The 16,228-nt window shown below is 40.0% G+C and overlaps 1 protein-coding gene across 8 annotated transcripts in view; it reads left to right on the top strand.

The window, feature by feature from the left end:
• MORN1 (MORN repeat containing 1) overlaps window positions 1-16,228 on the top strand; it is a 301,250-nt gene that overhangs the window by 173,499 nt on the left and 111,523 nt on the right. For all 8 annotated transcript variants that reach the window (XR_012802222.1, XR_012802221.1, XR_012802223.1 and 5 more), the window contains 2 exons: window positions 2,023-2,174; window positions 5,083-5,159. Coding sequence is in view for 5 of the 8 variants with exons in the window: in XM_075604857.1 (XP_075460972.1) it covers window positions 2,023-2,174; window positions 5,083-5,159 (229 nt within the window). In the remaining 3 variants the exon portion in view is untranslated. The remainder of the gene's footprint in view (window positions 1-2,022; window positions 2,175-5,082; window positions 5,160-16,228) is intronic.

The raw sequence follows: 16,228 nt of genomic DNA, 5'->3' as shown, positions 1-16,228 counted from the left end.
AGACCTTTATCCAATGTAGGGATAATTGGGCTAATACATAGTTAATGATGCAGTCATTTCCATTCTAATGCGGCCTAAGAGACGGGCAACAGAGCTGGCTGGTCCACCAGTATCTCCTACACGCCCAGATTTGCTAAGTGATTCTACGCTTAATTACCTATTATTGTAGTTTGAAAAAAATAAACAGAGACATTTTAATATTCATTATGTTTTGTAGCTGTCTGTGTGTTTGCTGAAACTGTATTTACAAGCCACATGTATATGTATTTATGAACAATTTTCCATGTACTTTTGACAGCTTTCAAGTTGCAGAAAATAATAGAAAAGAAAAACATTACAGACATAGCATACTTAAATCCCAGTCATTTAAAAAAACTCAACAATGTACCGTGATGTTAACGTAAATGTATACTGTAGTTAATCAATATCCATATTGTCTGTTAAACTCACATTCTGTAAATTCCTGAGTAGCCATAATTTGTACAGTGCTGTTAATAGGAAATGCAATCCGATTTTAACATACAGTATGCAGCAGAATGCTTTTCAGCTTTTTTTTTTATTACTAACTAGAAAGGAATTGTAACATCTCCTTGGACTTTTGAGTGCATTAAGAAATTACAATTATGCTTCAAGCAATTTGGTTCCTACTCATTGCCCAGAGCAGAAATAGTGCTACCACAGCAAAAGCTAATGGAGAGAAAGAATGTCCTTGCAGTAGTAAAATACTTAACTTTCTTCTAATGTATTGTAATTAGAAAATAAAGACCTTTCATGGAGAAAGATGGCCTTTTAACTTAATAAAACACCACTGTATAATTTAAGCTCTCTTTCAACTGCAAGGGTTTTACAAATCACCATGGTATCTGCTCGAACAAATTCATTTTGAAACTTGCTCCCATATTTCTAAATTGCAGCCATAATATCTCATACGGAGGAGGGAACACTGCCGCTGACTTGTATCCCTTTCTCTCACAGATACTGTACTTTTGTTGCTGAAAGGTCCTCATGTTCTTGTGTAATGAATCTCATCTTTCACATGCTTTTTGTGTGACTGTCATAGGATGATTATGCAGTAGTGGCATTCATGTAAATGCATCTCATTATCAATGGCTGCAGCTTATTATTGATTCTTCATGTAACTTTTCATCAGCGTAAAATATTTGTTCCCAATTAAGGGAAGGATAAAACAAATTGACTTGCCCTCGCTTTAAGAAACAAATAAAGACCAGCCATGTAAATAGTAATCCACTTATCTGAACCCAGTTTACATTTAGTTATATATTGCGAGGTCTGAAGGTAGTTTTGCCGCTGTCCTGCGTCGCTGAAGATATAGAACACGAGCAGTCCCCTCCTCCGTACTACGAAAATCACTCTTCCATGACGCCGATGCGTCTCCATATAGAATCTGCTGCTTTGCATTGACATCCATAGCCTGTGTAAACAGTGTCTGATAGAGAATGAAAAGGACTGCAGAACTCACGATCAACGACCCATAGACTTCTCTGAAGTTTAAAAACGAATTTATTACGCTGAAAAGGAATAGAAATAACACAGCACTCTAGAGCCCGACCTGTTTCGGTGTTACACACACCATTCTCAAGTGTCAACAGTGCACACAGCACTTTACAAAATGATAACATAGGTGAAATAAAGTACAAACAGTGGTGATTAGAGCAGTAAGCAAGAGGGAGGACTTGCCCGAAGAGTTTACAATCTAAGTAGCATATTGGGAGATTTGCAGGCACAGTAGGAGTAAAAGTGCATTTATTAAAAGTGAATCATTATACTGGTACTGCTATTATATTTATGATTTTAGTCATTTGCAAATGGACTTATTTTTAATGGTTTCAGAAGAAAGCATATTCATCTTTGTACAAATGTTTAAATAATCATTTTAAATACAATCATTTTCTGTTTCCCATTTGGCAGCTATCATTTGTTTTCGTCTTTGTGAAACCTACACTGCAATAGAATGTGGCAAAAGCAAAACATATATTTATTTTGCACTGTATTTCTTTACAGAAAACCCTAAGATCTCTATAATTGAAGACGACATTTCTTCAACGCCACATACTATGAGAGTGGAAATGGGCTGTGTTGTATTCAGGGACATCATGCTTGCACCACCACCTGTTAAATTCCTCCAACTTTTGACTTTGAGTGAGACAGACAAGGTAAGCAATGTTGGTCATTTTGTTATATCTTTTATTGTCCTTAAACTTCAAGTAGATATAGGCTAGGGAATCAGCATTCTACTCAATGTAAAAATAAACTTTAGGCCAAATGAGTAAAGCTTCCTTACAATACTCTATAAACTCCAATCCCTTGTCGGATCAGATAAAATGTACTTAAAAAAATAAAAGAGCAATGAATTTTACTTTGAAAAAGGTTTGTGTGAAATGGCATGATTGTTTTAGTCCAGTTGCCTACACAGAATTATTCAGATAATAACAAAAAACAGCACACACATCACTGTAGCAGTTGGTAGGTGTCAGAAAAGAGATAATTGGCTCAATGACTAAAGAGAAAAAGTCACTATTTCTGCTTGTCTTTGCATAACAGCACAGAAGCAGCTACTGAAGACTCAATATGGCAAAAAAAAAAAAAAAAGACATTTTGTACTAAACCAAAATTCATTATGCGGTGTTTCACTCAATGTGGAGCATTTAAAAAAAAAAAAAACTTCATTTCTGTCCATGCCACCATTTGTAAGATCACATTTTGCTGTATGTTATGTAGTAGAGCTTTTATGATTAGCAGATTCTCTGTATCAGTTGTACAGCAAATTATGCATATGGTGATAGCCTGCCAACCACAAGATATATTTTTCAATGTATTTGTTAATTAACAAAATGTTGCTATATGTGCAAATACAGATACAGTGAAAAAATTATAATAAGCATGAAAATAACTAAGTAAATTCCAATATACAAGCATAGTTGAACAATGATATTACTATATATATTACGATTTTTAACATACCATTAAATATACTGTATGTTTAACGCTACATAAGTAGTGTACAGTGGCGTAGCTAGAGATGCGCGGGCCCCTGGGCAAAAAAAATTCAGGGCTCCTGTAACAGGAACTTATTACTGTTTGAGAGAAACTACCTCTAAATACAGCAGTGTGCTGGTTAATTGCACATAGGCAATCAACCGGACTCTACCTGGCTGATTAGGACTTTTAGAAAAGCCTGATGTGAGAAACACGAGAGCGATTCATTAGCTCACATTTGGGCTGAAGGAGAGCAGAGAAGCCTGCACACAGACACTGTCTTGAGTACAAAGGCTGTGCTGAGATCAAGACACCCAGAAACCCAGAGACTTATATTTCCTGGACACAGAGGACCCAGGAACCTGCCAGAGACTGACATGGAGGGCCACATGCTTAAGGTACTTCCTGAGACTTTCGGGTGATAGGCTGGTAATGGGAATATCCCTCCAGTCCTGCAGATAGGGTATGTGAAAGTAAGTTAGTCCTTACAAAGTGATAAAGGTTTGTTATTTTGTTGGTTTTGTATGTTTTGCCAGCGCACTGTAGCCGCATAGACACCGGAAGTAAGAAAGACTTCCGGGTAGGACTGCTGGGGCGCGCTCCTCCCCGGCCGTCCTGCTCTGCCTCTGTGAAACTCATAACTCCTCTGCCGGCTGCTCCTCTGCTTCACTCTGGCGGCCCACCACTGCCGCGTACCATCATCTCCCCCGGCCTGCCTATATAGCAGAAGAAAGAGAGAGCGAGATGGTCAGCAGGTCTGCCGACATGGGGGGGAGAATGGACCCCCAAGTGCGTGGGCACCCTGGCTTTGCCTGGGCTGCCCAGACTATAGCTACGCACCTGGTAGTGTATAAGGTTGAGAGGTCAGGACCCTCATTTCACAGTTCTCATACATGTAATATATGGGAAATAAATACTGAAATGAGACTAGAAGTAGGAAATGTATTCTAGAAACTTAATAGAAAAGGGTTATAGGCTGAATAGAAATGTTTAGAAAGTATGGGTTGTACATTAGATAATCAAATGTACATTGTACATTACATAATCAAATGTTATATGGAATTGGAAGTTTTATTAATTAGACTAGAAATTCACAAGATTCAGCATTCTGTGGACCACTTCAACTTTAATAATCATGTAGAGGTAGGGTTGCCAGGTGTCCTGTATTGAACTGGATTGTCCTGTAATTGGACACTCTGTCCAGTAAAAAAAAGAGGTAATACTGGACATGTATGTGTCTGGTATTACCTCTCTGGACATAGTAACCTGACCGGCTTTGGGGGACACAAGATTTCCAAGGCTGTTGCTGCAAGGCTAGGAAGCTTCCTCCATCCTGATTGGCTACTGCTGGGTATTGCAGCCAATCAGGAGATGTTGTCAGAAGCTTGAGGGTGGGGCCAAGGAGAGGAGGAAAGAGCATGTAGTGGAGAGCGGAGAGAGGTGTGTGTGTCCCAAGCATGTGTGTGTTTCGAGCATGTCTTGAGTGCGTGTGTGTGTGTGTGCCTCGAGCGTATGTGTGTGTGTGTCGCACCTCTCACCATTGTGTCCAGTATTTTTGGAGAAGCCGCCTGGCAACCCTATGTAGAGGACCACAATACCTACCCTTAGCTCAGTTCATCGGTACATTTATATCTAAATGTATAACACATTTACAAAATACTGCTTTTAGCAGTGATAGAAAATGCACAAACCAAGAGAGCGCAATCTGGAGGGAACATTGAAAGGCTTCAGGGACCACCACTAAAGTCATTGGGTTCTATACATGGTGCAGGGACCACAGTTAAAAATACTTTTGAGTAAGATAAAGGTAGTATTTGAGCTTCTGGTGATGCAATGAACAAATCTCACTTATTTTGTATCTGTTTTAGACATTTTTGATTTTACCTATTACAAACCTCTTCCTCTCCAAGGGTCAGAAGGTGCCAAAATATAATTGGGTCCCAATAATAATATAGATTTTTCTTGTGAAAATGAATGCCCACATGGTTATGAAACAACCCCTATTGATATCAGAATTGCACGTGTAAAGCAAAATGCATGGGAGGAAATCTAAAAGGTGTATATATTTTCAATTTTCTGTTGTAGAAAGCAGGGAGAAAGTCAAGTGGCAAAATATCTCCTGAGAAAATGACAGTCTTGCAGGAAAAGATTGAAGACAGCAGGTAGGTGTGAATCAGTATTTCTGTTGCTCAGCTGGATTTGCTTTCCACTTATGCTGTGCTTACTTTCCCTGAAGCAAGACAGACATCTAGCAGTGACTTCTATTTTGGGAAATAACAGTATGTCCTTCCCAGCACAAATCACCCCTTCTCAGAGCAATTTACCCCAGAGCCTTCTGGCAGGCAAGAAGCAAACTCGGGATTGGTTACTTTTGTTTTTAAAAATCATGCATTCACATTTTAGAATGTATCTCCACACAGGCATCTAAACACAGATTTCCTGGACCATTAAAAAAAAAAAAAAACTAAACATAAAATAAAATCCTATGCCATGTCCTTGTAATAAACACGAGCTCTTATTACCGACCTTCTACAGCATCTACTATGTATAGCTTTAATTAGAAGAAGGTTTGCTTTCCAGCATAGGAGCTGTCAGGTTTACCCTTCACAGGCAGAAATTAACACTACTCTGGTTGTTGTGTTGGGACACAATAGCCGTGACCTACATTTTTCTCTAAACTTCTGTTGCATTAAACAAATCAAACTCTTTTACAATATTATATATTTTCAGCAGTCTGAGCTAAACACATATGTACTGTATGTACTACTTTATACATGTTTAATCATACAAGCTTTCAGTAGCATTTACCTTTCTTATTAAAACATGCTTTCAGCATTTCTTTTATTTTTAATGTTGATATATATTGATTTTCTTTTTTTGTTCAGCTTCTGTGGATTAATTGCAACCCTTCGTGGCAGCAATAATCCAGTCATATTAATTAAATCAGAAAAACACCTGTGAAGTTCTCAGAGAGTGTCAGTCAGGGAGCTTGAAATGTTATGCTCTCTAGATCATGCTGTCTGGGGACACATTATCACTGAGGCCCTCAGGTCTCCGACTCAGAAGCTCTGGGAAATGTCATGATGACCTCTAGCTCAATCATTCATACTATCTGTCTTTGCAATAATAACAGAGCAGTGCCCATTGTGTCTTGTTCTAAGGAGCTCAGCATGACAAGTTTCCTGCTAAACATGTCATCCTTTCGGAGAGACCTTGGAGAGACAGAAAGAAAGCTCTCTGAAATAGAAAGGATACAATAAAATCTTAATACTATCACTGATCAGTGGTCTGCATGACTAGTGATTTTGCCCTAATATGACATTATAGTCATGTATTACCTATCCACATTTATAGACTGCAGCATAGTAAACTTGATATAATTATTGCAGCAATACCAATACCAATATTTCTAAATTACACGTACACACACACACACACACACACACACGTACACGTACGTACACACACACACACCTTTTGCAAATGCTTTTAACTTTTGAGCAATAAATGTAGCTAAATCTGGGCACTTTGCTTCCATCATTTGCAATGTATGTTTTGATAAAAAGGTAAATGAAAAATGCGAATTGAACCAACAATTAGGCATCTTCTGCGCTCATACAGTGAAAATAGTGCAGATAAACTCACAGCTATAGATTACACGGTTCACATTGTTGTGCATTGTACTAAAATGCAGATTTAGAATTCTATTTTGTGTGTGTTTTTAGAACATTAAAATGTTTTATGCAAATTTTTTTCCGCTTTTCTTTGATTCTCTTTTTGTTAATTTTCAAACACTAGATTTTGCAAATCTATTAATAATAAACCGAAGACTATTTTCACGAATCCCACATGGTGCTGCCATAATATGGGTTTAAACAGTGGCAGTCGGTCTGCACATACAGTAGCACATTTTGCAGAATTAATTACTTAAAATAAAGTAATATTTTTTTTTATTGGAAAATGACTTGATAGTAATTTTACTGTATCGTCTTTAATGTCTTTCTGGGTTTTCATAGTTAACTTGTTCAGTGAATTGTATATCACCTTTCTCATATTGCTCTATACTATACTGAACCTTAACATATATTACAAACAGTACTGTTTGCCTTGGCTAGAATCTTTATGTTAGCCTAAGTAACATGCAGTATATAATCAATGCTCTGTGTGAACACGCAGAATCTGCTGGAGTTCCAGACAATTAGGTCACCTAATGCACTTGCAGCTGTCTGGTGCATTGATCTTCTCTACTGTCTGGAGCAGGACTTTCTTATAACCTACAGCAAGCTGTACATTAACTCATTCATCAGTTTCTTCTAAGAGCAATCCCCTGCAGTGCAAGAAATGTCAATCATCTTGATTTTTTTTTTAAACAAAAGATGGATTAACAAGGTATACATTTTACAGAAAGAAAATACCGTAGGTACCATGTGTTCATGTTACAATACCTTGTTTTCATTCTAAAAAGGCTGCAATGTATCTTATTATTTTGTGTTTCCTTTTCCTTTATGGATAATTAAGGTTTGTGAGTGTCTTTAAGCTGATTAAACCATAAAATATGATGACATTCACCAGAGAGGGACCTTCAGGATATTACATAATCATAGTGCTAACACAAAATAACTCAGAAGCCAGCAACTTGGGATTCCCCAAAACGGGGTCTAAGATTAAAGGCTAACTAGGTAGGGTGCTAGGACAAAATGTGTCTTGCTCAAGATAAATGTCATAGGAAAGCAATAGTCAAGCAAACCAAAAATATATAGCAAGTCATATGAAAGTAATTTTAATTTCCAGAATCCAATGCTGCTATGACTTCTTTAAGTCAATAAAATGACTTTCATTTGACTTCTTTGACTTGCTATATATTTTTTTTGTGTGCTTGAATATTACTTTCCTATTACATAATCATAGTCATGCGTGAATTCTGAAACAAGCTAATTTCTGCACGTCCACTGTTCTTCCAGGCAATGAGTCAGTATGGCAATATTGTATGAAAGTGGTTTTCAACCTGTGTTCTTCTTACCTATTGAATTCCATGGTAGGTTAACAGGGTTTCTGTACAGAACCTTTGGTAATAATTGACATTTCCAAGACTCTCTTTTATCATATTTTTAATTTGATAATTACGATTATTTAATTCAATAATTAAAATTGTATATAGTATAGAAAGATGTTACGTTAAAATAAAAAATAAGCTCTACAATAGCCAGTTTTGTTATATACAGTACATATGATAAGTACGCTGAGTGAAGTATGGTAATATTGAATAACATAGGCGATATTATGCAACCAACCTTGTTTGACTCCCGTGGATATGGAGAATGGCGCACATATGTTACCCATGTGTTTGACTCTGCTTGTACCTCCTTCATAAAAAACTCTTAGCACATTGAGAGTGGCATGTGGTACTGTATCAGCCTCGAGGGCGCACCATAGCGATGGGTGATCCACACTGTAAAAAGTGCACGAGAAGTCAACAAATACCATAAAGGTATCTTTTTTGCAGCGGAGTTGTATTTGTGCTAGTTGTCGGAGTGTGAAAATTTGGTCCGTACACCCTCTTCCTGGTCTAATCCCAGCCTGTTCTTCCCTGCAGTTCAATTCTCTGCATTTAAGTAGTCTGGTCCGGATAATAGAAGTCAAAGCTTTGCAGATGTTGATAGCAAGCTTATGCCCCTATCATTTTTGCAATTAGCTGGGTCGCCTTTTTTATGTATCGGCATGATTATTGCGTCTTTGAAATCTTGTGGCACATCAGTTTTGCTCCAAAAGATGTTGTATAGGCCTTTTAATTGATTCACGACGACTTATCCACCAGCTTTTTGAGCTTTTGCGGGGATGGCATCAATGACGATGTGCTTTCCTATTCTTTAGGCATTTGATTGCTGTTCGAATTTCTTCCTCATTTGTTGGGTGGTTGGTTATATCGCTGGAAAATTCTAAGTCGATATTTTCTATAAAGCTTTTGGTCTTGATTTGCAGGGGGCGGCGGTTGAGCAGCAGGTTAAAATGTTCCTTCCAACTTTCTAGTTTGTCTTCAAGCAATTTTATTTGGGCACCATTTTGATCCTTAAGGCTTGATGTTGTTGCCCTGAAATTTCCGCTGCAGCTTCGTAGGGTACCATAAAGGAGGCGCACGTCATGCTTCCTGCTGGCCGATTCCATTTCTTGGACCTTTGAGTTCCACCATATTTCTTTGTCCACTTTAAGCTGGCGTTTAATTTGTCGGTTGACGTAAAGATAATGTTTGTGATTGGTGTTCTGTATCTTAGCAGATTCTTCAACTATAGATTGGATTCTCAGAAAAACATTTAAAGACAGGCCTGGCTTACAAGTGGGAAGCGAGTTTTTTCTCACGGAGCTTGTATACGCAGATGACATTGTGTTCTTAGTGGATACAGCCCAAGAGGCATAAGAAACTTTGAATGACACCCAAGCCAATGCAAAGAAGCTCGGCTTATTCATAAATACGGAAAAGACGAAATACATATTTACCGGTACCCAACAGATTCAACTTCAACTGGATGGCATCCCACTTGAGCGAGTGGACTCATTCAAATACCTAGGGTCTATTATTGATAGCCAAAGCATAGCAACTACGAACGACATCAAAAGCCGCATCGGTAGCACCACTGCAGCGTTCGCCTCCTTGAAGAAATGCTAGTGGAACCAACAGGACGTGACAAATGTAATAAAAATACGAATTTTTAATGCCTCAATATGCACCATTTTACTGTATGGCTCAGAAACATGGACACTACTCAAAAGCGATATGAACCTACTTGAATGATTCCAACTAAGATGTCTATGTAACATACTACATATTACGCTACGAGACAATGGAAAAATTAAGATGAACGGTTAGCCTGTCGAAACCAATCCACAATCGACCAGTACATTAAGCAACAAAGACTTAGGTGGTTTGGCCACGTTTGCTGTATGAACATCATCAGATTACCATACCAGTGCCTCAATACCACATGACCCATAGACTGGAAAGTGGACCGAAATACTCCAAAGAAATGTGGTTGAACCAGGTGGCGCAAGATCTCAAGCCACTCCACTTCACAGTAGCCGAAGCCCAAAAAGCTGCCCTAAATCGAGATCAATGGCGTGGAATCACTAGAGACATATTGAACATCCTGCCACTGGCATCCACAATGCATTGCTCCTTACCTAATAAAAAATGAAGCAATGTCGTTTACAGAGTATAATCCAATATAATCCTGAGTGAAGTAAAGCAAATCTGATACGAAAATGATTATCAAAGTAGATTTTGTTTTATTTAAGCACAATACACAATTAAAGGGTTAATAGAACCATGCCCCCTTCGGATGAGGACATGAATCCTTGGTCTAAACAAATAACCTCTCCCAAACCACTAGTATATACACTTGAAAAAGCATTAACCTTACATCATTCTCATCTTATTCTGCACATGCGTATTTCCCTGCTTTGGCTTTATTAATTTCTGTGATCAATTTCCCTAACATTCTTTATCTTCTGCATTCCTTTGGGACAGCGGGTATGAGGGGGAATCCTTCTTTCCTTTATATCCAGTGTCTACAGCTAGTACCTGAATCACGTATTTGGCTTCTGAGGGATAGTTCAGAGATACCTTTTCCTTCTCTGGTGATTTACTTTAATTCCTTCTTAACTTTCGTGGACTTCTATGGTTTAGTCTTGGTCTCATAGCACAAGAACAATTCAACGTTTCGGTGCAACATGCACCTTAATCAGGAATACAATAAAGTGCCATAAGCATCATTTTTATACCTTAGGGATGACCCCCAACTTTCCTTCGAAGGAGACACCACTGGAACTGCCTGCTGCTAAGCCATAGTGCGTGATGACAGGGTAAGGAAGCAGGAACAGCAAGACTTGAATGGAGGTACATATCCCCATGGAGACAGGTGTACGGACAACAATAAATATATACATATTGTGACGGTAGGGGTAGCTGGCATAACAAAACTGGGATGAAGCTTAGCTAGCTACCCCTACATCCATGTTAGGCTGCGCTTAGAGTGCCGGCAACAGCGTCGCGACGTAGTGCCAAAACAAATGCATTGATGCCTGCGCGTGCGCCATTGCGGCTTGGTCAAGTCAATTTGATTTTTCCAGCAACCGCAGCGTTACATCACCGTCGCGTCGCTGTTGTTGGCAACGGCACTATAAGCCCAGCCTAACTTGGCCACCTATGTAAGGCAAAATGTACTTTAATATCTGGGGAAGAACAGGGAATGTGTAAATGTAACCCATGTCTGTAAGAATGTATTTCAAAGCATGTATTCTTTATTCCCTGTGACAATGCATTGACGCCTGCGCGTGAGCCGTTGCGGCTTGGTCGCGATCGCTAGAAGTCAAGTCAATTTGATTTTTCCAGCAACCGCAGCATTACGTCACCGTCGCTGTCATCGGCGACGGCACTCTAAGCGCAGCCCAACTTGGCCACCTATGTAAGGCAAAATGTACTTTAATATCTGGGGAAGTATAGGGAATGTGTAAATGTAACCCATGTCTGTAAGAATGTATTTCTAAGCATGTATTCTTTATTCCCGGTTTAGAAAGCCGGCATTGTCTTATGATGTGATTTGTGGTCTGTGTGTAAATCATTGTAATGTGCTTTGGGTGTCAGCCCTGCAAGAAAGTAAATGAGATATTCCACTGTTACTGTCATTTCTATGGAGAAAGACTAAGCAATCCACTTAGTTGAAGCTTCCTATAGAAATGATAGGATTAAAACCAGTGTTGGGACAGCTAGGTGTCAGGACTCCTGGGGAGAGGTGAAAGGCTGCTGAGCAGATCTTGGTGTAAGAGCATTGTACTGCCCAGACACTGAGGCTCCTACCCTCTGTCTTTTGTCGCACTAACTTAATCCGTGCTCTGATTGGCCAGCAGACCCTGTCCCATGTAAAGTATAGCCACAGGGTGCTATATAAAGGGAGCTGATGATCAGAGCATGAGAGACTATCTGAGAGACATTCTGTGAAGGAGTTTGGATCTTGACTGTTACCAGCTGGAGATACATGTCAGAGTGGCTGCTGTGTGATCAGCACTCTGATATCCTGGACGAGAAGCAGACAGGGCAAGCCTTCTTGAAGCAGGCCCCTGCACCTAGCGAGGCTAGAGTCTACTCCCCAGGTCCCCAGTTGGTATTGTATCTTGTTTTGCACATCTTTGTTTTGTCTGCTGGCATGCCAGAATAAACCTTATTTTATTCAACAACCTTGTCCTGTCTGGTGCTTGTTATCCCGGTGGTTTCTAGTGTAAAAGTGCTGGTCTCCCGTGACACATATATACATAGATGAATATTTACATAGTGAAAAATAGATAAATCCAGTCTTATTAAAAAGTCACTAGGGTATACTGTGAAGACTAACTATATAATATTCATAAAATGCAGAGTCTACAAGTAAATAAAATATTTAAGCAGTGAGGATCACAGGAGCCGTATAGGAAGCAAGTCAGCTTTAAGTAATAATTTAATTTGTTGGGTCTTAAAGGGGGAAAATCCCAAAAGTTTCACGTTGTATTAGCAACTGGTCAATATCACCTCCTCTACGAAGGAGGACATGTGCTCAATTCCCATTATCCATCTAGATTAAATATTATGTTTAAAATCCTTGCAGTGTGTAAGAAGTGTAGCTGTGTCACAACCTTTTTTAATATTACTAAATCTGGTTTTGAGTTGTCGTCTTACCCACATATGACAAACCGCACAGGCATTTCAAGGTGTAAATTACATGGGTGGTATCACATGTAATTCTCTGGTTGATTCTGTATTTATGTCTACAGTATCTGTTGAATGAAAAAATGCATCACCAATTGTGATAAAGTTGCGAATAGAACAATCTTTACAGCTAAAGCAACCAGACTTTTTTGTACTTAAAAAAAAAATGTATAAGATCATACATTGTTCTGGCCCAAGCACACCCTGATAGATGCATAGGAACAAGCAATTTAACTCAATCCCACATATCAAGCAAGGGAACCGACTTACTTGCTGAAGTGTTTATTTGGGGCAAAAACTTAGAAATAAAAAGGGGGAAAAAGTACTGAGGGAACATTGGGACATGAGAGCAATGGAGGGGAGGGGGGAGCTATGAGGAAAGTGAGCTAAATGCAAGATATAGGGATATGTGAAAATCAGTAACTTTACCAGGATACTAGAGATGACTGCTCAAAGTGGCTGCTGGTACTAAAAGAAAGCATGCTGGTTTGGGCTGATGGGAAATTAACTGGGACAATAACACCTGGCAAAGGGAGTGGGAGCAGTCCATCCTGGTAAAAGGCAGGGAGGTTGCTAAGGCAACTGGCTGAAGCCACGAAACCCACAAGGGATTGCAACTTTGTTGCAAAAGCTAGGCTGAGGAGTGCTGGCAGCTTGAAGACAGAGAAAACACAATCCTGTTCCAGGACATTCCCCGTCTGGCATCTGTAGATACCACTATATAAAATATAAAAATGTGGAACACATAATATAACAACAATATATAAACAGTCCATGTATGCATGACAGATGGTACCGTCCGGTACCATTGGGCTGAAGTCTTTTGGTGCTCCAGGTGTCAAGGTAGGTGTACCAATCCGAGATGGCTGGGCGCTACTCATTGTTTCTTAAGAGTCAATAAAATGGGTGAGCCCATAAATGATTATAGGGACACCCAAGAAGTGGCACCCCAAGTCCCCAAAATCCGGAGCCCATAAATGATTATAGGGACACCCAAGAAGTTGCACCCCAAGTCCCCAAAATCCGGGCAAAGGTTCTGCATCCGACAAAGGCTGGAATTGCGTCCATGAGCGTTGTCAAGGCTCATGGGGAAGGACTTGCCTCCGTGAAGACTGTTTGGTTGGATAATTCCAACCGTGCGTTCCTAGCACACTTGGAGATTGGTAAGGCGACCACCTGTTCTTGTTGATTCGCCCTTGTTGGTCGTAGCATTCTGCTACCAGATGGAACTCCCTTTAGAGAGGTTCCCTTTTCCATTGACACAGTTTGTCTTGTCTGTATGCGTCCCCCTTTGGATGCAACTGGGGATTACCATCTTTGCCTTTGTCACTGTGCTGATAGTACTTGGTCTTTTGTAAGGAGGCTTACCACGACAACTGTCTATTCTACCACCAGTTGTGTGGTTGAGAGCAGCGGTAGCCTGCCTGATCTGTGTGAATGCTCTCTGGAGCATTGTCCATTTAGAGGAACGATGAAGTCCTAGCGTACCCTCGGTTGACGTTTGTGAGCACAGCATAGACTGGAAGGTGGATGTCTGTAGCTGTTTCCAGGATTGTTGGTTGACCTGCATCTGGTGGAACCAATTGGATCTCATCCGTTTGCGTCAGAGACTCTGGATCTGTAAGCAATGATGTGCTCTGAGGGTGAGCTGTAGACTCTAACCAAGCAGTGTGGTCCGCAGGGTTCTGGTCTGTAGCTGTAGACGCTAACCCATTGTGCCACTGATCTGTCTGTGTTGATTTCTCAACTGCCTTTCCTTTTGTTAGGAGATGTCCACTGGGTGGATGGAGTGGAGGCGAAGTTGTCCAATTTGACAGAGATCTTCCAAGATAAAACAAACAATCACCTTCAGGAGAGCGTTCTCTTCCTTTGGTGAAGTTACTTAGTTACATAGTAGATGAGGTTGAAAAAAGATATACGTCCATCCAGTTCAACCTATGCTAAATTTAGACAACAGATATTTTATACTATATCTATACTTCCTTATTGATCCAGTGGAAGGCAAACAAAAAACCCCAGTGTCCTATCATCCAATGATATCTCATAAGGGGAAAAATAAATTCCTTCCTGACTCCGAGAATTAGTAATCGGAATATTCCCTGGATAAACATTCTTCCCATGTTTACTTATTTGGTATATCCCTGTATACCTTTCCTTTCTAAAAAGATGTCCAACCTTTTTTTGAACAAATCTATTGTATCTGCCATCACAGTCTCCATGGGTAGTGAATTCCACATTTTAACTGCCCTTACTGTAAATAAATATTTCCTTTGTTGCTTGTGAAATCTCCTTTCCTCCAACCTAAAGGGATGCCCCCGTGTCCTTTGTACTGCCCTTGGGATGAATTGTTCTTTTGAAAGCTCCTTGTACTGTCCCCGAATATATTTGTATATAGTTATCATATCCCCTCTTAGACGCCTCTTTTCTAATGTAAATAAATCTAATTTAGCTAGCCTCTCCTCATAAGTTAAATTGTCTATCCCCTTTATTAATTTGGTGGCTCTTCTCTGCACTCTAACTAGTTCCATAATGTTTTTTCTAAGGAGGGGTGCCCAAAATGGTACTCCATATTCAAGGTGTGGTCTTATTAATGCTTTGTAAAGGGGCATAATTATGTTTACTTCCCTTCCATTGGCTCATTGTCTTTTGTCGTCTGGACTACTGAGCATCCTAGGCCATTGTCACATTCCTCTGATATGAAGATGTTTTTGTGGTTCTCAGGGGTATGACCTCGTTTCTCTTCCTTTATAGGCCTTCCTGTCACTTGGATATGGCCAAAACATGGTTTGATGAGGGGTGTGTGTCCACGTTACATTATATTTGTTCTGTGGGCATCAACATAGTCTGGTTTGTGCCCTTTGCCAATGCATACATTGCCCACTATCACCCATCCTAGGTCAAGTCTTTGGGCGCTGTGGGGTCCGTTGCGCTGTTGCAGATTTTGTGCACTCTCAGGATGTCCCTGCCGAGCAGTAACAAAATCTTGGCATCTTGTTCTATCGGCGGGATGCGGTCAGCCATTCCCTTAAGGTGTGGGTTATGACATGCCACGTCTGGTGTGGGAATCTCATTCCTGTTTGCTGCCATGTGATTGCACTCTATGAGTGTTGGGAGAGGTATCTTTACTCTGCCGTTTACGGAATGTATGGTATAGCCATTTGCTCTCCTCCCTGTTGTCTCAGTCAGTTCTGTGCAGGTTCTGAGGCATTGTCTTGTTTGTTGAACAAGCTAAAGAACTCTGACTTCACTAATCTGTTGCTTTGATCATCAATGATTGCGTACATCCTAAGAGCCCTCTCAGGTTGTTCCTTGGGGTATACTGCAACAAGGCATATCACGTCCTTCTCCGTAAATCTCAGTGCACTGGGATGTGACAGATGTTGACTTCTCTTCTCCTTCCTCCCCGCCATGCTTTAACATGGAGGAAAGGTTGTTGAGTTGGTCAAGTGTCAGCGCCTCTGGATGTAGAGATGTTACATGCTTGTCACTTTTGCACACTGT

The sequence above is a fragment of the Ascaphus truei genome, chromosome 6, assembly GCF_040206685.1.
Source record: "Ascaphus truei isolate aAscTru1 chromosome 6, aAscTru1.hap1, whole genome shotgun sequence".
In the NCBI taxonomy this organism is placed as follows: domain Eukaryota; kingdom Metazoa; phylum Chordata; class Amphibia; order Anura; family Ascaphidae; genus Ascaphus; species Ascaphus truei.
The sequence above is the reverse complement of the archived record's forward strand: the minus strand, read 5'-3'. Positions and strand labels throughout refer to the sequence as shown.